Source organism: Balaenoptera physalus (genome assembly GCF_965194825.1).
Source record: "Balaenoptera physalus genome assembly, chromosome: 11".
Taxonomy (NCBI): Eukaryota; Metazoa; Chordata; class Mammalia; order Artiodactyla; family Balaenopteridae; genus Balaenoptera; species Balaenoptera physalus.
The window spans coordinates 103,232,196-103,256,859 of NC_138896.1; the positions used below are offsets into that span (position 1 = coordinate 103,232,196).

A 24,664-nucleotide genomic window follows, 5' to 3' on the forward strand; every position below is an offset into this window, starting at 1 on the left:
CTCAAGCTTGAGCTTGAGCTGCGAGTTATAAAAGTAAAACTTATTAGTAACTTATCAAGTCACTAGCTCAACTGATTGTACGCCAATCACATGGGGGAAATGAAAATGACCATAAGCATTTCTGCCCTCAAGAGTTCATGGCTGAAGGACTAAACACAAAATAAGAATGAAGGATAATAACGCTCAGAATAGAGAGGCAGATGTGAGGAATCACTCATTCTGCCCAGAAGAGTTATTAGGAAGGTGTCATGGAAGAGGGATCATTTGAGCAGGCATTGAAGGATGGTCAGGAGTTGCCCAGACAAGAAAAAAAGAAAAAAAAAAAAAAAAAAAGAGGGGAAGAAGGAGACATTTTAAGCAGAATAAAGGCACAAATGGGGAAATATTTGGAGGTGAAAAAGAGTATGGAGGATGCAGAGACAAGGAATTGGTCTAAAGTGGATATGAGAGCACAGGCCTATTATAGAGAAAACAACTGAAGATGAAACAGGTAAACTGGCTGAGGCCCCATCACCAAGACCCTTTAAGGACGTCAACTTGTAGGCCACAAGTTGCAGACTGGTGGGCACAGGCTAAAGCTCTCCTACCGACAGGTTTGTTCATGTAGCAAAGCGTTTCTTAAAAACTTGAGCTACCACTTAAAAATCAGGAGATTTTCATCATGGCCTTGGATTTGGCAAAAGATTCTTAGATATGACACCGAAAGCATGAGAAAAGAAAGAAATAAATAGATAATCAGAACTTCATAAAAATTTAAAAACTTTTGTGCTTCAAAGGACACCATCAAAAAAGGGAAAAGATAACCAACAGAATGGGATAAAATATTTGCAAATCATATATCTGATAAGGAACTTGTATCCAGAATGTAGAAAGAACTCTTAGAGCTCAATAATGAAAAAGACAACCCAATTTTTTCAATGTTTTCAAAGTTAAATTTTTAAATATTTAAAATAATAATCAGGAGACTTTGTTTTAAAATCCAGATGCCTTGGAAACACTGAAAGAACTAACCACTCTGGGCTCACATCCCTTCATGGTAATGACAGGCGAGAGCTGAGCAGGGGCTGCCTCCTCTAAGTGAGCTCCCTAATCAGCCACAGTCCTCACTACTCCCCACTGTTCCCCAACCCAGCCTACTTTCCTCACTGAAGCCGCTGAAGGTGCTGAGGCCTCCTAAGGTCATTGTCCAATAACTCTATCACATAATCTCTTTAAGACTAAATTCATTCTGGTGCTGAGTTGGAAGTTTTTCATGTTTGGGGTTTTTTAAATTTCTTTTCCTTCACTGATTTTATTGCCATATTCCAAGAAAACTCTTAGCCAAGAATGTATCATATATTTTGCATCTCTCACAACACCCAGCACAGGACTAAGAACAAAGTCGATGCTCAATGTTCACTGAGTGAACGTATAAATGAATGAGTTAATAAATGCTTCTCTGTGATCTTCTTCAATACCTTGTCTTCTTCCCCCCAATTCTAGACTTACGCCATTAAGAAGATAGCCTAAAATGAATATGGATGTGTAATAAAAAAATAAAACACGAAAATCAATCACTACATTTCTATTTTCATTTTCTATTAAGGTGAAATGGAAATGGGAATTCTGAATAAATGCAGAACAGACCATTATGTCTAACAGCAAGATGAATTAGAGCCCAGGATACTGGAGAGCACCTGCAAATAAGATTACCAAACACTATCAGTGATCTTTGAGGGAATTGTGAAAAATAGGATAGGCGCCATAAAGCTGGAGATGGGCAAACGTTCTGATTTTCAAGAGGGGAAAGAAGTTCGAGCTTGCCAGTTCCAGACTGAGAATACGGTGTCACTCTCAGGCAGGGTTCCTGAACAGATTCATAAAGGGACACTTGTGAACACCTCGGACAGGAAGCAACATCCCTTTGGAGCAAGCACAGGGTCACCAAGAACAAGTCATATTAAATTCATTTCATTTTCTTCTCTCTGACAAGGCTCCTAGGCTAGTGGATGAGAGAAATATAGCAGACAAAATATATACGGTACAATGATGGGGTGGGCAGTGAAAAGGGCTAATTCAACCCTTGGGCTATATTAATAGAAGCATTACATACACCATAAAGGAAGTGATAGTGGTTTTCTTTCTCCAACCACATTTAAAGAGTCGCATTTAGAACCTAGTATCACTCTTAAAGAAGGCTTTTGACAGTACAATCTTTTGGAGGTCCATTTGGCAAAATCTCTTTAAAAGCATAAAGCTCTAATCCAGGTTACTGGTATCTGTTGAAAAATTGAAAGATCTGGCTGGGCCTACATTCAAAGTGGTAACAACTGGTTGAACCCAAGTAGTGACTTCCCATTTGGACAGGACATGTGCTCTCAGGCCGACCATAACTACCACCTCTACTTATGTTGCCCTGGTTGAGGCAGTGGGCCAGCTGCCACAAATCATCTTACTTAGCCAGCTTCACTCACTCATTCTATCTGCCAAGTACTCAACAGCACTGGAGTTTGCAACCCGGGATGCAGTAGATCCAAAGGTGAGCGAAGATGATAAAGCAGCAGTGAACCATCTTATAGGAGCAAATGGGAGATAATCATAGTCCATGGGTTATGACCGGAGTCTCCAAACACCCAATGGGCAGTCATGGGAAAGAAGCATCTGTCTTGTTCTATGAAGTCCCAAGGTATAGAACCAAAAGGTGGATTTAGAGACACACTTAACCCAACATAAAAACTGCTTACAACAGCCAGAGTGGTCCAAAAATAGAATATGTGGGCTTGGGAAGTGATGAGTTCTCTATCACTGGAAATGTGCAAGCATGTGGTGTACTACTGTGTTGCAGGTATATAATCAAAGGGATTCAAGTATCTGATTAGGCAAGAGAAGGCATGAGTCTGAAATTTTTCACAATAGGAAAAAGAAAAGCTGTTTTAAAACATTCCCCTTTAAAAAAAAAAATTCCCCTTTGTTAGGTCAGTAAATTCTTCAAAAAGAGAAAAAAGGGACTAAGCCAACAAAGAACTCAGTATCATTTTTAAAAATCAAAAGTTCCCCTCACAAAATGCACAGAGGACAAAATCTGTCAAACTAGGTGGAGTGTTTGTGGCAAACTGGCCAGATGATACCGAAGGTAATTGGCATCAGGCATTATTTTCGGTGATTGGTCAAACGCTCTTCAGAGGCCAGCAACAAAGGCAAGGGAGGAAAGTAAGAGGGTAAACAATGGACCGAGATCGAGAGGCAGCCGGTCCCCACCACAAAACTGCCATCTGCTACTGACATCAATCCTTCAAGGGGCAGCTTCAGGCAAACAATGTATCGGGGACACTGGGCCTGGAGGAAAACCAGCTGCCTTCACATTTCCCACCTTGTGACCTTGGGCAAGTCATTTAACACTACAAGGCCTCAGTTTCCTCATCTCTAAAACTGAGCTCCTACAGACCCTGTCTGTACTTTGTGTAGGCCAAGAGTGGTGAGGTCTGGGAGTGAGCCATGCAAACAGTCGAGCCCTGAACACACATCAATAGTTATGATGATGATGATGAACAAACAGAATTTTGACAGAAAAGATTCCAGACAATCTCGGGCGCAATAGCATCCTGACCTAAATCGTGTGGGTGTCAACCCTAAAGGAATAAAATCAAACTCTTTTAACTAGAATGCAGAGACATTTAGAGTCTGGAAGAGACAAGATCATTTGGACAAATTTCCTGCTGTAATGCATTACCTTGGTCCTTGCTAATTAGTTGTTAAAATAAAGGCAAAAGGTAAAAAGTAAAAGAATCAGCCAGAGCTATAAATGCTTAATTGATCCTCAAGCAAAGTTCGCAGGCCCAGTGGTAGCAATCCTTCAAAAATGAGATGAGCACATTTTCTACCAAGACGATGCTTATAAAAACTCCAAACTGTCCCAAACTCAGCATACCCTTCTCTCTTATGGCATTTTTCATGGGAAACTCAGTTTTAAAAAATAGTAATAATCAGCCAGTCTTACAAAACATAAACTTCCTAAAAAGTGTGCAGGCAAAGGCTGAAACCAGGCTTTGTATTGAACACTCGAGAGAATTCAGATCTCTGACCAATAAAGGGAGGGTATCTAAATTTTCAGCAAGGCTGAAACATTGTAAATCACTGTCTTCTACACTGAACTGAAAACTAAAGAGGAGGAGCCCAGGGAAGAGCAGGGTTTTCTGCTCATTTCTTCCTGGGGTCTACCGAGAGGTGATCTGCGTGCCAGGTTTGACCAGAACGGAAAGGCACAAGACGGTTGGCGAGACTGGAAAAAAACAAAGCTCTCCCCTGATGGCTGCTCCCCTCCCAAAGTTTCCCAAGCATCTGAAGCGTGTACAGCAGCTGTGATGCGCAGCCTCCCACCGCTCCTGTGGAGGCCACCCTACTTCCTGGGTCACTGAGCCTTGAGCTGCAGCAGCACCTAGAAGCAGGTGTGGAACCTCAGGTCGCCGGAGGCCCAAATCACCAACTTGCTCAACAGTCCACCTATAATCTCAGGGGCAGGCATCAACACCCCCGAAGATGTATTTTGTCTTTACTCTTTCTTCAGGAGACCACAACACACCCTGTGTCGCAGCAAGGAGAACCGTGACCAGAAAGAAAACAAATGCCAAGAGGGCAGGCCCAGGCTTCCCTTAGGGTACATCCTAAGAGAACGAGTGAGCATGGTGGATGGTGCTTTCAGGTTTTCCTTGCCAAGGCTGAGCCTAGAACTCATGAGGGTGGGAGAAGCTCCAGTCTGGCCTAAATAAGGATTCTGCCCGAATCTGTCTATACGATTGTGTCCGGTTTCCTCTTTCCCCTTGCTAGTGTGGATTTAGAGGAGTGCACCCAGTGAGTAGCACTAAAGCTGGAACAAGCAGTCAGAGGTCACCTCATCCTCCTGGCAAGCTTCCCCTGATACTACGGAAGCCAGGCAGCGCCTACCAGCCAGCACACTGAGCTGTTGGCTTTCAGTGAAGGCTGATGACCCTAAACGCTAGTGCACAGACGGTGATTGGGGCTGCACACTGCGAGACAATACATTTTCTGCACTGAGCTCCCTCTTTATGCCTAAATGCCTGCATTAGTTTGGATCAATATGCTCCATAACAGTTAATCCATGGCAACCCAGGCCAGCTGAGAGTCACCGACAAAGAAGTGCAGCCCAGGGATGCTGCTTCCCTGAGCACATGCATGTGAATTCCAGCCCAGAGAAAGGGACAGAGGCAAAGCAATGACAAAAACCAGAAAGGAGAGAGAAAAAAAAGCAGATCATTAAAAAAATAAATCACAGGGTTTTTTGCATGGCGGGGGGAGGAGGCAGTGACTATCAAAATGGCCTTAGAGTGACATGTCATGGCCAAGATGATGGAGTATCCGCGACACTCCTAAAGCAGGGCGTAGGATCCTCCTCACACACCTGCAATGCAGTGATCGCCGCCCGTTCTACAATCCGTACTCCCAGCGCCAGCGCTCTCTGCAGTTGAAACCAGTCCGGACTTGTGCGGCTGCCACTGTTCCTCCTCACAATAAGATTATTGATGCATAACAGCATTTCATGATGGCAGGGAGGAAAAGGAAAAAAAGCCAAAGCAAGAGAAGAAGGAAAGGGGAGGGGAGGCATGACTCCCCAGCCCAAATCTCACCTTTTATTTGGGCTTCATATTCGGCAATGATCTCTTTGTCTTTCTTGAACTTAGTTTGAGATGACATCTTCCAATGTGGCCAAAGGCACTGACAGGCTGTTGGATTTACTGCTCCTTTTCTTCCCAAGTCCTCGCTCCAGCCCTGGTAATCACACGGCTCTGGTCGATTTCACAGGTGTAGGGACAAATCTCTTTCACTAGGCTGCAGAGCCAGGGGAAAAAATCCCTCTTGTTCTCAGAGGAAAATTCTCTTTACTCGCTGAAAAATGTCTGTAGTAGCTTGGTCTGGCCAAGTCCTCTTGACCAGAAGAAGAAGAACCACCACCCTAGGAGCACGGTAACCTGCCTGATATTTTCAAGATTTTTCTTCCAAAAAAATAATATAACCGAGAGCACTCACTCACCCCACTCACACACACACACAAACACACTTATGCATGTACTCACACACTCATCCGGGCATGCACACACACAGTTGTGATGCACACACACACCCTCACACCCGCTCACCCGCTCACACACACACACACACACACACACACACATCCACGAGAGGCGCGGCACCTCCTTGGTCCTGCAGTCAGCCTCCGGCTGGCTTTCGAAGGCTCTCTGCTAAGGAGATGGTCAGGTTGCCAAAGAGCCAGTCATCTCGCATCCTCCCTCCCTTCTGCGCCTTTGGTCCGATGTACAGTGAGGCTCAAAGCCAGGAGAGCGAGGTGGAAGTTCTCCTGCTGCAAGGCTTAAGCTCGGGGTGAACAGGGGGCCGGACTGCTCGCCCTGCGGGGCTGGCCAAGCGCTCCCCCCACCGCTCTCGTCACCAAGCTCCACCTCCCGGATTTTATAACAACTGACACATTGTAGCCTACAGGAGAGCAGAACTCACTGCAAGCAAAAAGGGGAAGAAACATTCACAAAAGGGAAGGAGGCAGGAAAAAGAACTGGGCTGGGGAAGCCTGAGAGGCCCCTGCAAACTCCTACCATTAGCAGTTGGGTTAGGGATTTTTCCTCCAAAAACTCCAAAAGGTCCACCTTTTCTTTGCAACACGCAATTTAATTCAATTTCTCAAAGCAATGGCTATGTGACAGTTTGTCACTCTGCCGGACTGTCTAGCAGAGGAGAGGGGCTGACCCATGTAGGCAACCTCATTAATATTTGTTGAGCATTATGGGGTGGCAGGGACAATGCCAGGCGTCTCAGACACACAGCTTTGCACAGCTGTTGGGAGCAGGCTTGCTGGAAACCCAGCCACCTCAGGGTCTCGTGGGGCTTTGGGCAAATCAATAACTCATTGAGCCTCAGTTTCCTCACCAGTAAAATGGGTTCTCTTTGGGGGCTTTTTCATTCTTTCTTTCAACAAATATTTACTTTACGCTTAATACAGGTCAGGCATCGTTCTGGGTATGGGAACACAGCAATGATCAAACTAGGCCCCCCCCCAAAAAAAGAAAAGAAAAGAAAAAGAAAAAAAATCCCCACCCTCCTGGAGCTCCAGGGTGTCCACATCACCCAACTCTGGGAAGTCAGCACCAGTCATGGTAATATTCTCAGTAAAAGCAGCCCCGAGCAGAACTCAGAATGCATTGTGAATGGTGCCTCCTGGAGTTGTGCAAGGCGAGAGGCCCTGGGAGGGGGAAGATGAAAGATAAACAAAATGAGAAAGTTATATAATATGGTAGAAGATGATAAGTGCTGTGAGGAAAAAATATTGCAGGGTAAGGGGCTTCCGGAATGAGGGAGCTCTTGGAGGCTCAAGTAAGAATGTGAGGCTGAGCTTAGTGCAGAGCCTGGTAATAAGCCTGGTAATAAGTAAGTGAGAGCAATTCTTATTAACCATGATATCCCTCAACAACCTCACAGCATAGTATATGTGAAGGAACAGAGGCACAGGTATGGGAGGTGACTTACCCAAAGTCACCAGCATTCAAACCTAGGCTGTCTGACCCCAGATTCTGCCCGTGCAGATGTGCAAAGTCTCCTGCATTCTACTGGAGATTAAACCCATTTCACATGCAGTTAAGGCAGAATAAGATCTGTTCTGTAAAAATGAAATCAAGCACTACAGGGTTGCTGCCACTGGAATTTCACATATTAAGATGATCCTTAACATGTATTGTCCCCCCGAATGTCGTTATTTTCACAAATTTCTCCAAATAATCTTCCATTTGCCTTTTTCTGAGTGCACAATGAATGACTTGATTTGGGTTCAGAAGTAAATACGTTATCCATGCTAGTCCATTGAGGCTTCCTAGAGAAAGTGACAGCTGTAGCCGTTCTCCCCAGGTCGGCATGGGGAGGTGAGGGGCACTCAGTACGAGCTGGAGCAAACAGTACAAGCCACAGTTGGGAATGCACGAGATCTGCTTGGAGAAAGCAAGCGAGAAATCCAGCTGGCGAATCACGGGGCTTATTATAGCTTTGTGCCCAGAGACAGGAGGTCACAGAGTTCACAGGTAGATGCCACTGGCCCACAGCCATCGCCACTACCCCCCATCTCTCCCTTCCCATAGGCACACTCAGGCCCTCTGCAGTCACCCTTTGGACCATTTTAAAACAGTGAAAGCCACACATGTTACCTGAGAAAGATGAGCTCAGAGATTAGCATCCCTGCCTCAAGCCTAGACTCTCAAAGGAAAAGGGGAGCTAGTATCATGCATTTGGGGATGTGACAAACTGGATTCCCTGCCTGGCTCTGCCACTGACCAGCTCTGAACACTAGAGCAAGTGACTTAAACTGCTTGTTGCCTATTTGAGGCAGGAACTAGTAAATGTCAGCTATTCTCTTCATTACTAAAATTTAAAATCCACCAAGATTTCTGGGAGACCCATGTGTAAGGAACTGAGCCACAGAAATGTTGCAAAAAGCCATATAAAACTGAAATGAAGTATGGTATAGAGCTATGTGCTGAACAACAGAAGAAGCTGGGCTTCGGCGTAAGACAGGTGGTGGTTTAAATTCTGGTTCTGCCATTCCAGCGTGCTGGGGGGCCTTAGATGGCTTCTGTGCCTTCACTGAGTCTCAGTTTCCTCGTCTGTAAAATGGTGGGGATCTCACTCTTTGCACAGGATCCAGTGTGATCATGGATTTAAAGTGCCTGGCACATAGCAGAGGTCCCATGCAGTATTTCTTTTTAGGGTCCAACCATGCTGGGTCTAGGACCAGAGATGGGGCTCCACACATGCCTGGGTTGGAAGCAGGAAGGGAGGAAAAAGAAAAAGGGAAAAAGAAAAAAAGCGTTGTGCCCCCTGCGAATACATCATAACACACCGTGAACCCACAGCATCCAGAATCTTCCTTCCCCAAGAAGAGGTGGTATGACCTGCTCTTTTCCTTCCACTCCTCCCCACAGCTCACCCCAATCTCCCAGGTGCCCTCTGTGACATTCTCTTCCATGTGGCCACTTCTTCCTCGCTATATGAGAACCAACTGCCATTCCTGCTAATTACCCTTCACATGGAAGAAACAGAAACCAGATTGCTCCAAAAATAAATGTGGTAGGTGGCAGGGCCAGGGGCTCTGCCATGTGATTTGATCTGTGCCAGCCCCACCCCCCAAGGATGGGAATAGCCCCTGGAGGGTATATTTCACTTCCCTCAGGCTCATTTCCTGGATTCTTTTAGATATTCCTGAATTATACTAATAGCTAATATTTATCAAGCTCTCACTCCATACAGGCACTGGGCCAAGTATTCTATATAGGTTTTATCACTGACATAGATTTTATCACTGGGTCAGGTGCTGTAATCATCCTCGTTTTACAGATGGGGATACAGGGGGACAGAGCAGTGAAGCAATTTGCCCAGGATCACACAACTGAATTGCATGCAAGCCCACATCCGGCCACATCAGAGCCCAAGGACTCAGCCAGTACCCAATTCTATCCCAGAGCAATCAGCGTAGGAATAATTGCTGTCAAGTAGTAACATTTTTCTTCAATCAATATAGTGTTCAACCTGAAGTTTGCCATTAAAAAAAGAATTTAGAGTTTAAAATATAAGGAAAACATGTCACAAACGGCCATTGATGAAGCTTAAATCGCAATTACAGCTGAATAACACAAAACCCACTGAACTGGTTTCTTTTCCCGGTAGAAAAAAAAAAAAAAAAAGACTCTACTTGGAGGAAGAATGACCAGAATAGTTTTTAGTTTAAGGCAATTTTATTTTTCTGGTCAAATATGAAACACTCCCAAGATGACTAATAAGAGTTGATATCTTTTGTGACATTCTCCAATGCTACCAATTAATGCATCCTTGGCTGGCTTGGTAAATAATTCTGCCCTTCAATCTCTGCTCTGCAAAATGAAAGCAACAACAGAACTCAGCTAGTTAGTGCCAGAATTTGATACAGTTAATAGTCACGATAATAACATGTTTTGTGTGTATATATATACTGCTTTATATTTTATAAAGCCCTTTCATATTGTTTCTCTTATTTGGTCCTCACAATAACTCGGGGTGGGGAGGGGGCGGGGGGAAGAGGGGGGCAAGTGCGGCTGTTTTTAATCCCTGTTTGACTGATAGGAGTAGATAAGTTGAGGTTTTAATGGAAGAATTATTTTATAACCTCAAGTATAATGATGGCCTTCCTGGGACTTCCCTGGCAGTCCAGTGGTTAAGACTCTGCACCTCCAATGCAGGAGGCATGGGTTTGAACCCTGGTGGGGGAACTAAGATCCTGCATGCTACACAGTGCAGCTTAAAAAAAAATTAAATTAAATTAAAAAATAATGGCCTTCCTAACTGTGTCACGAAACCCATAAGCTGTAAAAGCCTGAAAGATTCAACTACATAACAATTGTTTCAAAATTCTGCCTGGCCAAAAGCACAAGCAAAGTCAAAGACAAATTGCAAACTGAGAAACCATATTTGCACCACCTATCACAGGCCAAGGACTAATTTCCCTAATATACAGTTCAAGCAAATACTTGTACATGAATGTTCTAGCAGCACTGTTCACCATAGCCAAAAGGTGGAAATAATCCAAATGTCCATCAACAGATGAATGGATAAATAAAGCATGTTCTGTAAGTATAATGGAATATCATTCAGCCATAAAGAGGAATGAAACACTGATGATGCTACAATCTGGATGAATCTTTAACACATTATGCTAAGTGAAAGAAGACAGACACAAAAGGTCTCATATCGTATGAGTCCATTTATATGAAATATCCAGAAAAAATAAACCCATAGAGATAGAAAGTAGGTTAGTGGTTGCCAAGGGCTGAGGGAGGTGGAGAATGGGGAGTGACTGCTTAATGCACACGATTTGGTGATGATGAAAATTCTTTGGAACTAGATAGAAGTGATGGTTGCACAACATTGTGAATGTACTAAATGCCACCGAATTGTACACTTTAAAATGGTTAATTTTATCTTCTGTGAATTTCAGTTCAATATAAAATAAATACCAAAGAAAGTTCCTTCAAATCTATGAGAAAAACACCAACAGTCCATTAGAAAAATCAGTAAAGAATATGAATAACAGTTCACAGAAAGGGAAAAACATATGAAATGCTAATCAACCTCATTCATAATGAACACAAATCAGGCATGGCTGGGTCCAGGAGCTCTAACAATTTCAAGAGGACACACCTTTCTCCAACTCACCATTCTGCTTTCCTGTATAGTGGCAGACTCTCCCCATAAGATGGCAAAGGTGGCCCCCAACAGTCCAGGCTTACATTCTTCAAGTTGGCAATTCTGGCGAAGAAGGCAAAGTCCTTCCCAGGAATTCCAGCAGAAGCCCCAAGAATGGTCAGTTGAGTCAAGCTGGGGCCCATGGCTATGCTTGAACCAATTAGTATGGCCAGAGGGATAGAATATTCTGCTTGGTCAGGCCTGGATCGTGGGCTTGCCCCTGGAGCTGCAGGATGGGTCAGATCCAAACAATCCACATGGCCCAAGAGATTCCCAAAGAAGAATCCGGGTGCTATTCCAGAAGAAGGAAGAATGGATGCTGGATGAGCAATCAACCTGTGTCTGCTATGAAAAGGATGTGGGAAAGAAGAAAGGGGGATTCACAGAAAAGATCCATGGGAAATGTGATAAAGCAGCTTGAAATTATCCAGCTTTGTTGTTTATAAAGCACATTCTCATCCATTATCTTGATCCTCACACAGCCCTTTGAGATAGGTAATATCACTCCCATTTTACAGATGAGGAAATGAAGGCACAGGGAGGCTGAATGACTTTCTCAACCTCACATGGCTAATAAATGGGAGCCAGGCAAGAAACCAGGACACCTGACCCCACATCCAATGTTCTTTCCCCACCCACATAGGCGCCAGACCCTACTGAGATACACACAGGAACCCTCAGGCCTCAGGCACATGCCCACTTGGCTCTGTTAAGAAAAGGGGAAAAATCAGTCTCTTAGCAATCAGGACCCGTCACTAAGCCTGAGGAAGGCTGCTAGGTGATGCTACAGAAGTCCTCTGGCTTTTCAAGAAGAGCAGTTCCTGATATGCAGCCCAGCTGTCCTCTTGTCCATCCAAAGGCTAGGCAGTCACAGAAACAGTGATTCACAGCTAGGCCTCAGAATCCTAATTCTGGAAGAACAGAAAGAAGGAATTGAAAACACCTGAGCCCTTGACTCTTTGCCAGCAGAGTCTGCTCACTTCCAAGGATGATGAGGCATTTGGTCCACAGCCTCCATGGGGTTCGGGGGAACATTTATTCCACCCGGAGAGACCTTAGTTCAGTGAACACTTTGGCCATTCTCCCCATCTCTCACTTACTCCTCCCTGAAGGAGGAAAAGTGACTTAGCAGATTGGTGAATTTGGAAGGAGAGACTGAACTCACCCCCTTAATCTTCTCTTTTCAGGTCTGCCTGCTTATAGGAAGGACCAAACTTGCAGTAGGAGAAGCAGGGCTAGCTCCTCCATAGTGGAGACACCTATGGGGGCCGCGACCAGCTGGGAGAGTCTAATTCAGGAATAGAGAGTTAATTCGCCATTTTGGACATGCACCTAGTCCCTGTCCTCCACTGTAGTTTTATTATGAACAAAGCTTGCGATTTAAGAAGTAGAATAACAAGAAGTTTCTGGAGCTGCGTTGGAAGCCTGGTTCTACCACCTACTAGCTGTGTGACCATGGGCAAGTTGCTGGCTGGCACCTAGTAAGTCACATATGTGCTTGTTACATAAATAACAAGATAACCCTCTGCCTTTCTCCTTTATCTACTTCTCAGTTGGTTCAAAACTTGAAAGGGGAAGAATTGGGTTTGATATACTGACCCTATGAAAGCCCACACTAGAGAACTTATACCTTTTAAAGTTTTTTAATTCTAAGGTATGGGGAAAATCACAGCAATGCATAGTCACAGGTGCTTGGTCAGGTAGCCCAAAGTCTTAGTCTGTTCAGGCACTATAACAAAACACCACAGACTGGGTGGCTGATAAACAACAAACATTTATTTCTCACAGTTCTGGAGACTGGAAGTTTGAGATGAGGGTGCCAACATGGTTGCCTGAGGGCCCTCTCCCAAGTCAGACTTCTCATGTATCCTCACTAGGTAGAAGGAACTAAGGAGCTCTCTCAGGTCTCTAATATAAGGGCACTAATCCCATTTCTTAGGGCTCCACCCTCATGACCTAATCACCTCCCAAAAACCCCACCTCCTAATGCCATCACATTTGGTGTTAGGATTCCAACATGTGAATTTGGGGGAGACACAAACATTCAGACCACAGCACCAAGCTACAAGGACTCAGGCCAGAGACTGCAGACCAACAGATGCCTGCCCAGGTCACAAGTCCTCAGGATCAGACAGGGGGTGAGGAGTGAAACGGGAGGCCATGAAACAAAAGCAGAAGGACAATATTCCAGGATCAGGACAAAGGGACTACTGGGGACTCCCAGAGACTCAGCCTTCTCATCTCTGCAATGGGAAAATAATATGAATTCTTAGGGTTCTTGGGAGGATTAAATGAGATAATGAATGAGAGGTCTTATGCTGTTGATGTGAGGAATTATTGAAGTACCCACTGAGCCTGTATATGCGGTTAACAAGTGTGTCCTGACCATCTTAAATACCCTCCATTGAGTACTGGGAGAAGAAAGAGATGATGTGACTTGATCAAGGTGTTACAATTCATAAATGCTGGAGCTGGGCTCTAAACCTAGGTCATCTGACTACTATTGAATACATCATGCAGGCCATCAGCTGCCAGTGGATTCCAGGGTAGAAAGTAGGGAACCCGTGTCAAATTCTCACCTCGTCTTAGAGTTATAACCTGAATGTTTGTAACATCCTCCAAATTCATATGTTGGAGCCCTAACCCCCACTGTGATGGCATTTGAAAGTGGGGCCTTTGGGAGATACTTAAGGTTAGATGAGGTCATGAGGGTGGGGCCTCACGATGGGATTAGTGCCTTACAAGAAGAGACACCAGAGAGCTCTCTCGGCAACACTCTCTCTCTCTCAGTCTCTCTCACTCTCTTTCTCTCTCTTCCCCCCAACCCTTCCTGTGTGTGAAAACACAGCAAGAAGGTAGCCGTCTGCAAGCCAGGAGAGGGTCCTAATGAAAACCAGACCCTGCTCACACCTAATCTTAGCCCTCCAGAACTCGGAGAACATAAATATCTATTGTTTAAGCCACCCAGTATGGTATTTTGTTATGGTAGCCTGAGGTAAGACACTCAGGTTAGGAAGCCTGAAGAATGGCCGATTCAAAATAATAATAATAATGGAAAAAAGAAGGACAAAGAGAATGAAAGTAGCTATACTAAGGGATATGAATTGAAAATTTTTATTAACTCATACACTTGCTCATTCAACAAATATATCTTAAACACTTCATATGGGCTAAGCATACAAAGAGCCAGACACAATCACAGACCAGATAGACATAGTCCCAACTGACATGGGGATCTTAGTTTAATTGAGGAGACAGGTAAACAAGCAATTATAACTGAACGTGAGGAAAAAATACAGGGTTCCATGGGATCTCATGGTAAATGCACCTGACCTACACTTGGAGAGCCAGAGATGGCTTCTCAGAGGTGGAAATTTCTAAGCTGAGCCTAGAAAGAGAGAGAGCTGAAGACAGCAAGTCCAAGACAGAAAGGGGAAGTGTTTTGGGCAGGTGGAGTGGTATGAGCTAAAAGGTGATGATCAGTGTAGGTGGAGCCTGAGCTCAAGGTGGAGCCTGAAGGATATGATCCCAGAGAGAAACATGGGCCACAGTGTGAAGAGCCTCCTAAGCCATGTTAACAAGTTTCAAGTTTAGCCGAGGTTCAGTCGGGAGCCTCTGAAGGGAACTGACCTCAACAGATTGGCCTTTCAGAAAAGGTGACTCCAGTGACAGTGTGGAAACTGGGCTAGAATAGGCAAGACAAGGAACTAGAAAGCAGAGGAGAGGCTGTTAGCATCATCTAGGAGAGCTGTAAAGGGAGTTAGACAAGATAATGCCACGTACTGCGGTGCTCTGAAGACTGGGTCCTTCACAAATGTTGCTTCACTGTATCCCTGCATCAGTGACAGCATACCCGTATTTTCAGATGAGGAATTATCTCCTACAGAGCTACCCTTCTGGGGTTAGTTGCTGCCCTTAGCCCCTGATGCCAAGGCCCCAGCTTCTTTCACCTGGACAGCCTTAATAGCCTCCTTCCTGGTCCCTCTGCCTCCAGCCTAGCCTCCTTACAATCCATGATCAACCCAGAAGCCAGAGTGAGCTTGTAACATATAAATCAGATCCCGATGCTTCCCTCTAAATACCCTGCAATAGCCTCCCACCACACTCTTCCCCATGACCCACGCAACTGGGCCTCTGCCTTGCCCCTGACCCCACACTGCTCCCCCTCTGGCTCCCTACTCCGAGCCACAGCAGCTTTCTTACACTTCTGGAATGCTCCAAGGACTTGCTGTTCACCCAGCTCCCTCCAGGATCTTGGCCCATGTGTCACGGCATACAGGGGCTCAGTGGACACTTCAATAATTCTCAGAGAAGCCCACCCAAACCGCCCTACTCAAAAGGCAACTCTAGCCCATTCCCCTGTTTTGTTTTCTTCATAGTGCCACTACATCTGACATTACCTTATTTACCTATATGATTGTTCACTTAATAACCCTCTGCACCCCACCCACTCTATTCCAGTGGGTCTGATGGACCTTTCTGTGAATGGCAGAAATGTTCTTTACCTGTACTGATCGATACAATGACCATTAGCCTATGAGCACTTGAAATGTGCACATGTGCCTGAATAACTGAATTTTCAATTTGATTTTGTTTTAATGAGTTTATATTTAAATTTCATGGTTATTGTATTGGACAGAGCGGCTCTAGAGTATAAGCTCCCAGAAGGCAGGGACCATGTCTGTCACCATGTCTCCTGTGCCTAAACAGTACCCGACATTTAGTAGGTGCTCAATAAAAAATTCTTGAGTGAATGGACAAAGATAAGAACAAGTGAACAGTGAAATCCCTTCTGACCTCCTCTTGGCTCCACTCTCCACCTCTCACTAGAAGCCCTGAGGCCTCCCTCCACCCAGCTCAGGACGGGCGGTTTCTTTGCTGCAGGGACCTCAGGCATTTGGCAGAAACACCAGGTGCCAGGGCAGCAGAGTCAATTACTCCCTCCACTGCACTCCATTTGGAGCTGAACACCCGCTGTGAGGAGGTGGGATGGTAATGAGGCCTCATGAGGCCCCAGTAAATACTGCAGCTGTTTCTTATACAGCCATTCGGGCTTTAAGGAATGTGGAAGTGGTTCGGCCTATAAATCCATGTGAATCTCTTTATTTGTCTATTCCTCCTCCTCCTCCCTTGTCTAATGTTGGAAGGCACTGGGAGGGAGAACCAAGTCAGTGTCAGGTCAAGAGGCTGAATTCAATTAAAGTCTTATTTGGACCCAATCTCTTTTAGGAAATGAAATCAGCATTCAGCTGAATAATATATTTTTTGCAAGTTAGGGTCCCTCCTGGGCTCCATTTAGGCAGAAAGATAATTCAGAACAGACCTTCAGTCTGGTCTTATTTCTGCAGAGTGAGGATTAGGACATCTACATGATCCCGTGGCAATAAGACAAAGTCATACTTCCCCCTGTAATACCCCCAAATGATGATTGAGAAAGATATGGCTTCCAAGGCCTCTGGAAAGCACTGCTTCACCTTGTTAACTGTGCCAGGATTGGATGGGAAAGGAGCAGACACTATGCTTTGAGACAGCACCAAATATGAGGCAGAGAACAGACAATGCTTCAAGAGACAGGATAAACTGAGGTGGACTAAGCGAAGGTGGCTCAGGTTGAACTTCCTGGAGAATCCATGTCATGCACGGGCAGTGGATGCTGTAAGGGGTCTGGTTTCTAGGGATGTGAAAGGAAACTCTTGGGCCTGCTCTAAGAGGCTGACATGGAGGGACAAAAAAAGGTGTGACTACTGTATACTTCATGGCACATCTCTGAGAACTGCCAGTCCAGTGGTCTGAGATGCTTCAGGAAATAAACTGTATTTTCTCTGTGGTTTAGAAACTGTCCTTAACCTGGGGAAGACTCTGTTATAGCAGGGGACAGGGGACATATCCTCATATGCAATCTGGACAATGGCCAGGCTCCAGAGTATCAGATGCTCGAAAAATTATAATAATAGTAATAATAGTTACCATTTGGGAAGCCCCAGCAAGATGCCAGCCTCTGTGCAAAGCTATTTTCTACATTATGTCAGTGAATTATCACAGCAACTCTCGAAGAGCTATAACCGTCCCCATTCTATAGGGTAAAAAGGGGGATGATTCAGAGAAGTTAAGTCATCTGCCTTGTTGGAGGGGCCCATGTGGAAGTAACAGAGGGTGACCTCTAACTGACAGGCAGCAAGGAACTAAGGCCCTTAGTCCAACAACCCATAAGGAACTGAGTCCTACCAACAACCACACAAGCTTAGGATTGGATCTGCTATGGACTCAACTGTGTTCCCCCAAAATCCATACGCTGAGGCCCTAACCCCCAAAGTGCTAGTGTCTGGAGATGGGGCCTTTGGAAGGTAATTAGATTTAGATGAGCTCGTGAGTGTAGGGCCCTCATGAAGGGACTAGTATCCTTATAAGAAGAGACCAGAGATCTTGCTCTCTCTCCCTCCACCATGTGAGGACACAGCAAGAAGGTGGCTGTCTGCACGCCAGGAAGAGAGCTCTCACCAGAGCCCACCTGGCCCCCTGATCTCAGACTTCCAGCCTCTGGAACTGTGAAGACATAAATGTCTGCTGTTTAAGCAACCCAGTCTGTGGTACTTTGTTATGGCAGCCCGAGTTGATTAATATAAGACCCTTCCCCAGTTGAGTCTTCATATGAGACCTCAGCACCAACCGACACCTCAACTGCAGCCTCGTGAGAGCTCCTGAAGCAGAGGACCCAGGGAAACCAAACCTGGATTGTTGATCCACAGAAACTGTGAGATAATAAATGTGTGTGTTTTATGCCACATTTTTGGGGATAATTTGTTACTCAGCTATAGATAACTGATACAGTCACACAACCCATAAGTGCCTTATCTCTGACTCTAAATCAAATCAACATAGTTCCAAAACCCACTCACTCTGCCTTTCATGTTTTCTTCTATCACTTTCCCCAGAAGTGCCAATATAGGTACCTAATGCCCTGAAACAGTCTGACACTGCCCCCTTTCCTGATGCCCTGTCCACCAGGCATAGGAAAAGGACCATATACTCTCCAGAAGGCAGCAACAAGAGCAGAAAGCAGGCAGAATCTGGAGTTAGTTGATTTAGATTGGAATCACAGCACTGCCAACACACCCCAACTGTGTGACCTTGGGTAAGTTCCTTCCCCAATCTGAGTCCTCAAGGCCATCTCTTTAAAGATAATTTCTTGTAAGATGACTATAAAGCCTTTATATGGAGGGATATACTCAGGACAACTGAGGATAAGGCCTGCCAGTCTGGAGTCTCCCACTGGACATAGTGCTCCTTAGTAGGGCTGGCTCATGAGGCAAGAGGGAGGGTTATTGTTCAACTATAACCAATGACCCAGACAGTGTCCCCAACAGAGCCACATAGCTACCTTTCCTTCAAGATGTCTCCTCTGCCATTGGCATGTCTGTGTCTGCCCACCTAGACTTCAGAAGACCAACTCTTATTTGGGAACGACAAGTGTCAGCCCTCTGCATCATTTGCCTGGATGAAATTGTTATTCACCAGTCCTACACCAGACGAGGTCTGTCTGTAAATCTTCCCAAGTTCAACTGGAATCATTCCACCCAAACACATTTCCAGCATCATCACGCTAAATGGTGATGAGAGCCAGTAAAGGAAGCTGCCCACAAATGCGGTCGAGTTGGGAAGTAGATATCCCAAGAGAAGGCAAAAGCCAAAACAAGTCACATTTAGCTTCATTACTACACTTACATACCATACAAATTTTTCTTAGTCTGGATAAGTTAACTCATTACCTGTCATGACATAGTAATGTTTCCAATAAATTGTTACATGAAAAGGTAGACTGTAAAAATGTTAGCACGGCATGATCTCATCTAAGAAAGACAGGAAAGAAAAAGAAAAACATTCTAAGGAAATGGTTCTCAAATACTCATGTATCAGAGACACCTGGAGGACTTCCTTAAACACACTGCTGGGCCCCACCTGCAAAGTTTCCGACTCAGAAGGTCTGGGATGAGGCTGGAAATTTTGCATTTCTAACAAGTTCTCTGATGTTGTTAGCCTGGAGACTAGACTTTGAAAACCACTGCTGTAAGGAAATATGCCAAGATTCAGCGGTTACCTATGGAGAGTGGATCTAAGGACAATAATTTTTAATGCTGCATAATATTATTCTATATTTTCAAATGTTGATAATAAAAAGATATACTTTTCACATCCAGAAAAATACATTAGTATAAAGAACAGGGAAAAGTCGATTTTTAAAATATGTATGTATCAAAAGAGTCAATCCTCTAGGCTTCCTTTCATGTAAATTCAAAAACAGACAAAACTAACCCATGATGATAAAAATCAGTGTCTTGGCAATGATTTTTAGGCTATGACACCTAAAGCACAATCAAAAAGTAAAAAATAAATAAGAGGACTAAAAAATGTTTCTGCACAACAAAGGAAACCATCAACAAAATGAAAAGGCAGGGCTTCCCTGGTGGTGCAGTGGTTAAGAATCCGCCTGCCAATGCAGGGGACACGGGTTCGAGCCCTGGTCTGAGAAGATCCCACATGCCGCGGAGCAACTAAGCCCCTGTGCCACAACTACTGAGCCTGCGCTCTAGAGCCCGTGAGCCACAACTACTGAGTCCATGTGCCACAACTAATGAAGCCTGTGTGCCTAGAGCCCCTGCTCCGCAACAAGAGAAGCCACTGCAATGAGAAGCCCGCGCACCGCAACGAAGAGTAGCCCCTGCTCGCCACAACTAGAGAAAGCCCGCGCACAGCAACGAAGACCCAATGCAGCCAAAAATAAATAAATAAAATAAATAAATTTATTTTTTAAAAAAATGAAAAGGCAACCAACAGAATGGATGAAAATATTTGCAAATCACCTCTCTGATAAGGGGTTAATATCCAAAATATATGAAGAACTCACACAGCTCAATAGCAAAAAACCAAATAATCCCATTAAAAATGGGAAAAGGACCTGAATAGACATTTCTCCAGAGAAGATATACAGATGGCCAACAGGTATATGAAAAACGCTCTCAACATCTTTAATCATTGCAGAAACGCAAATCAAAACCACACTGAGATACCACCTCATGCCTGTTAGAATGACTATTATAAAAAAGATAAGAGATAACAAATTTCTGGCCAGGGTGTAGAGGAAAGGAAACCCTTGTGCACTGTTGGTGGGAATGTAAATTGGTGCAGCCACTATGGAAAACAGTATGGAGGTTCCTCAAAAAATTAAAAATAGGGCTTCCCTGGTGGTGCAGTGGTTAAGAACCCGCCTGCCAATGCCGGGGACACAGGTTCGAGCCCTGGTCCGGGAAGATCCCACATGGCGCGGAGCAACTAAGGCCGTGTGCCACAACTACTGAGCCTGTGGTCTAGAGCCTGCAAGGCACAGCTACTGAAGCCCGCATGCCTAGAGCCCGTGCTCCGCAACAAGAGAAGCTTCCGCAACAAGAAGCCCACGCACTGCAATGAAGAGTAGCCCCAACTCGTAGCAACTTGAGAAAGCCCGCACGCAACAACGAAGACCCAGTGCAGCCAAAGATAAATAAATAAAATAAATTTAAAAAAAATTAAAAATAGAACTAGCATATGATACAGTAATTCCACTTCTGGGAATGTATCTGATGGAAACAAAAACACTATGTCAAAAAGATATCTGCTCCCATGCCCCCACTTTTCCTAGCAGCATTATTTACAGTAGCCAAGATCTGGAAACAACCTGAGTGCTGAATAGATAAAGAATGGATAAGGGACTTCCCTGGTGGCACAGTGGTTAAGAATCCACCTGACAACGCAGGGGACACAGGTTCCATCCCTGGTCCGGGAAGATCCCACACGCCTCAGAGCAACTAAGGCCGTGAGCCACAACTACTGAGCCTGTGCCCTAGAGCCCGCACACCACAACTACTGAGCCCGCGTGCTCCAACTACTGAGGCCTGTGCCCCTAGAACCCATGCTCCGCAACAAGAAAAGCCATCGCAATGAGAAGCCCACACACTGCAACAACGAAAAGTAGCCCCTGCTCGCCACAACTACAGAAAGCCCGCACGCAGCAACGAAGACCCAACACAGCCAAAAACAAATTAAAAAACAAAAAAGAATGGATAAAGAAGTTGTGGTATTTACATAAAATGAAATATTAATCGGCCATAAAAAAGAAAGAAATCTTGTGGAATCTAAAAACAACAATAACAAAACCAAACTCAGAAAAAAGAGATCAGATTTGTGGTTACCAGAGATACAGGGGGTGAGATGGGGGGATTGGAGGAAGGTGGTCAAAAGGTACAAACTTCCAATTATAAGATAAATAAGTACTGGGGATGTAACGTACAGCACTGATGACTATAGTTAACACCGCTGCAGAGTACATCTGAAAGTTAAGAGAGTAAATCCTAACAGTTCTCAGCACAAGGGAAAATTTTTTTTTCCTTTTTTTTGTATCTGTATGAGATGATGGATAACTAAACTTGTGGCAATCATTTCACAACATATGTAAGTCAAGTCACTATGCTATATACCTTAAAGTTATACAGTGCTATATGTCAATTATATCTCAATAGAACTGGAAAAAAATTTTTTTTAATAAATCAGGACAGGAGTTGCCTATGGGGGTGGGAACTGACCAGGTGAGGTCACCAGGAACTTTTCAAAGTGATGGAAATGTTTCCTTGACTGGGGTATACTCAGGTGTATACATTTATCAAAACTAATTGTATAATTAAGATCTGTACATTTCTCTGTATGAAATTTAACTCATTTAAAAAACACTATAGCCAGGAAAATATAGTGTTGTTTATACACATACAATACAACATCATATATACACACATATACATAATACCTATAATCTTAACTATATAAAACTGGTATGTGCATAAGGCTAATCTGACCAGATAATAGCACAGCAGGTGAAAACAAGTAATTCAGAAGGAAGGCAGGGGTTTTAAATTTTATTTCTATTTTTGCTGTTATAATATTGTTTGAGCAAGAGATTTTTAAAAAGTTAACAAGAACTCAACTCTTGTTTTGTTCATGCTGCTGGTACTGTGTGCTACCTTTCCAGGAAATGGCCTAAATCTTGCCCCAGGAATTCCTGCAGACCAAAGCAGAGTATCCATACAGTGCCTGTGAGTCTGCTGTGCCACCAGATCCCCATCAGGACTGAGGCACTCACTCCCCAAGTGCCCAGGAGTGTTGGCTGTTGAGGGCTCCCAGCTACAACTCCCCTCAGGCCTTGACCTCCGCCAAGGAGACCACTCACTCCAGGTTATGCCCCCTCCTCAGACACTTGCATCAATGACTGTGGCATAGGTGGTCCCGCCACACCTTGGACAACTCTGAAGGATCATCCCAGCTTCAGAGATTCCCAGGGATTGATTCTGCTGCCCTCACTCCCTCAGAGGTGTTGTTGCTGACAGCAGTTCCATAAACCTACACATAAACTTCCAAAAGCTTGGGACAATTGCTTTCCCCATTGAACAAAAGGTACCATTTTGTAGACTGAATTTCCATCACATCAGCCTGGCTAACAAGGCAAAATGAACCCTACAGCCAAAGCATGATGCCGAAAGAAGAAAGCACAGAATGGCAGAGGGTGGAGAGAAGAATTAGGAACGTACACCTCTGTCCTGTCTCCTGGAACATATGAAGTCCAGAGGAAATATCTCAAGGCTGAGTGAACAGGGACTTCCCTGGTAGTCCAGTGGTAAAGAATCCACCTTACAATGCAGGGGACTCGGGTTCGATCCCTGGTCAGGGGACTAAAGATCCCACATGCCATGGGGCAACTAAGCTCACGTGCCACAACTACTGAGCTCGCATGCCTCAACTAGAGAGCCTGCGTGCTGCAAACTACAGAGCCCAGGAGCCCTGGAGCCTGCGCACCACAACTAGAGAGAAGCTTGTGCGCCGCAACGAAGAGCCTGAGCACCACAACGGAAGATCCCGCATGCCTCAACAAAGATCCCACGTGCTGCAACTAAGACCCGACACAGCCAAAAATATTAAAGAAATAAATAATAAATAAATCTTAAAAAAAAAAAAAAAGACTGCACGAACAAATAGGTACTATACACCTATCTCTTTCATGGTGCTTCTCATATTGTAATCACAGCAGAAGATCATTTGCATGGAAGGTCTTAGACCTGCTCCATTCTGATATTACAGTAGTTCTGGAGTTTCGATATCTTAATGCCAAAATTTGTCTAGTTTGACAATGATCAAACTAAAGTCATTTTTACCTGCCACATCAGATAAATGTTCAAAATCTGTCACAATTTCTGTAGCCACAAGTCCATTGCAATGCCATGGCCACTGTCTATGACAATCTACCTCTGGGCAGCCATCACCAGTCATTCACAGTCCACCAGATCACATCATCTCTTCACAGTACAAAATGTTGTCAGTCTTTACAGTGGTGTGATTTTTGAGTGAGTGATAACATTTTTGACTGCAGTAAAATACACATAAGGTTTATCACCTTAACCATTTTTAAGTGTACAGTTCAGTGACATTAAGTATATTCTTATTGCTGTGCTACCACCACCATCTATCTCAGGAACATTTTCATCACCCCAAACTGAAACCCTGTACCCATTCCCCAGCTCCTGGAAACCTTCATTCTACTTTCTGTCTCTGATTTTGACTGCTCTAGGTCTCTCATATAAGTGGAATCATACAGTATTTGCCCTTTTGTGACTAGAAAATTTCACTTAGCATAATGTCCTCAAGGTTCATCCATGTAGTAGCATGTGTCAGAATTTCATTCTTTTTTTAAGCCTAAATAATATTCCATTGTTTGTATAGACCACATTTTGTTTATCCATTCATCCATCGATGGACACTTGAGTTGTTTCCACATTTTGGCTATTGTGATTAATGCTGCTATGAACATTGTTGTATAAATATTTGTTCAAATCCCTGCTTTCAGTTCTTGTGTGTATATATCCAGAAGTAGAATTGCTGGATCATATGGTAATTCTATCTTTACTCTTTTAAAGAACTGCCATACTGTTTTCCACAGTGGCTGTACCATTCTACATTTCCATTAACAGTGTACAAGGGTTCCAGTTTCTCCCCATTCCCACCAACACTTGTTATTTTCTATTTTGATAGTAGCCATCTTAATGGGTATGAAGTGATACCTTATCATGGTTTTAATTTGCATTTCTCTAGTGATTTGTGATGTTCAGCATCTGTTCATGAGCTTACTGGCCATTTGTTTTGCTTCTTTGGAGAAATGTCCTATGTCCATTTTTTTTAAATATCTTTATTGGAGTATAATTGCTTTACAGTGGTGTGTTAGTTTCTGCTTTATAACAAAGTGAATCAGTTATACATATACATATGTTCCCATATCCCCTCCCTCTTGCATCTCCCTCCCTCCCACCCTCCCTATCCCACCCCTCTAGGT

At 44.2% G+C, this 24,664-nt stretch overlaps 1 protein-coding gene across 6 annotated transcripts in view; it reads right to left on the reverse strand.

Moving 5' to 3' along the window:
- The window catches only part of SRGAP3 (SLIT-ROBO Rho GTPase activating protein 3), a 277,808-nt gene extending 253,192 nt beyond the window's left edge, over positions 1-24,616 (reverse strand). For all 6 annotated transcript variants that reach the window (XR_014251404.1, XM_082415583.1, XM_082415582.1 and 3 more), the window contains exon 1: positions 5,622-24,616. Coding sequence is in view for 5 of the 6 variants with exons in the window: in XM_082415583.1 (XP_082271709.1) it covers positions 5,622-5,688 (67 nt within the window). In the remaining variant the exon portion in view is untranslated. The remainder of the gene's footprint in view (positions 1-5,621) is intronic.
- Positions 24,617-24,664: the final 48 nt, after the last annotated feature.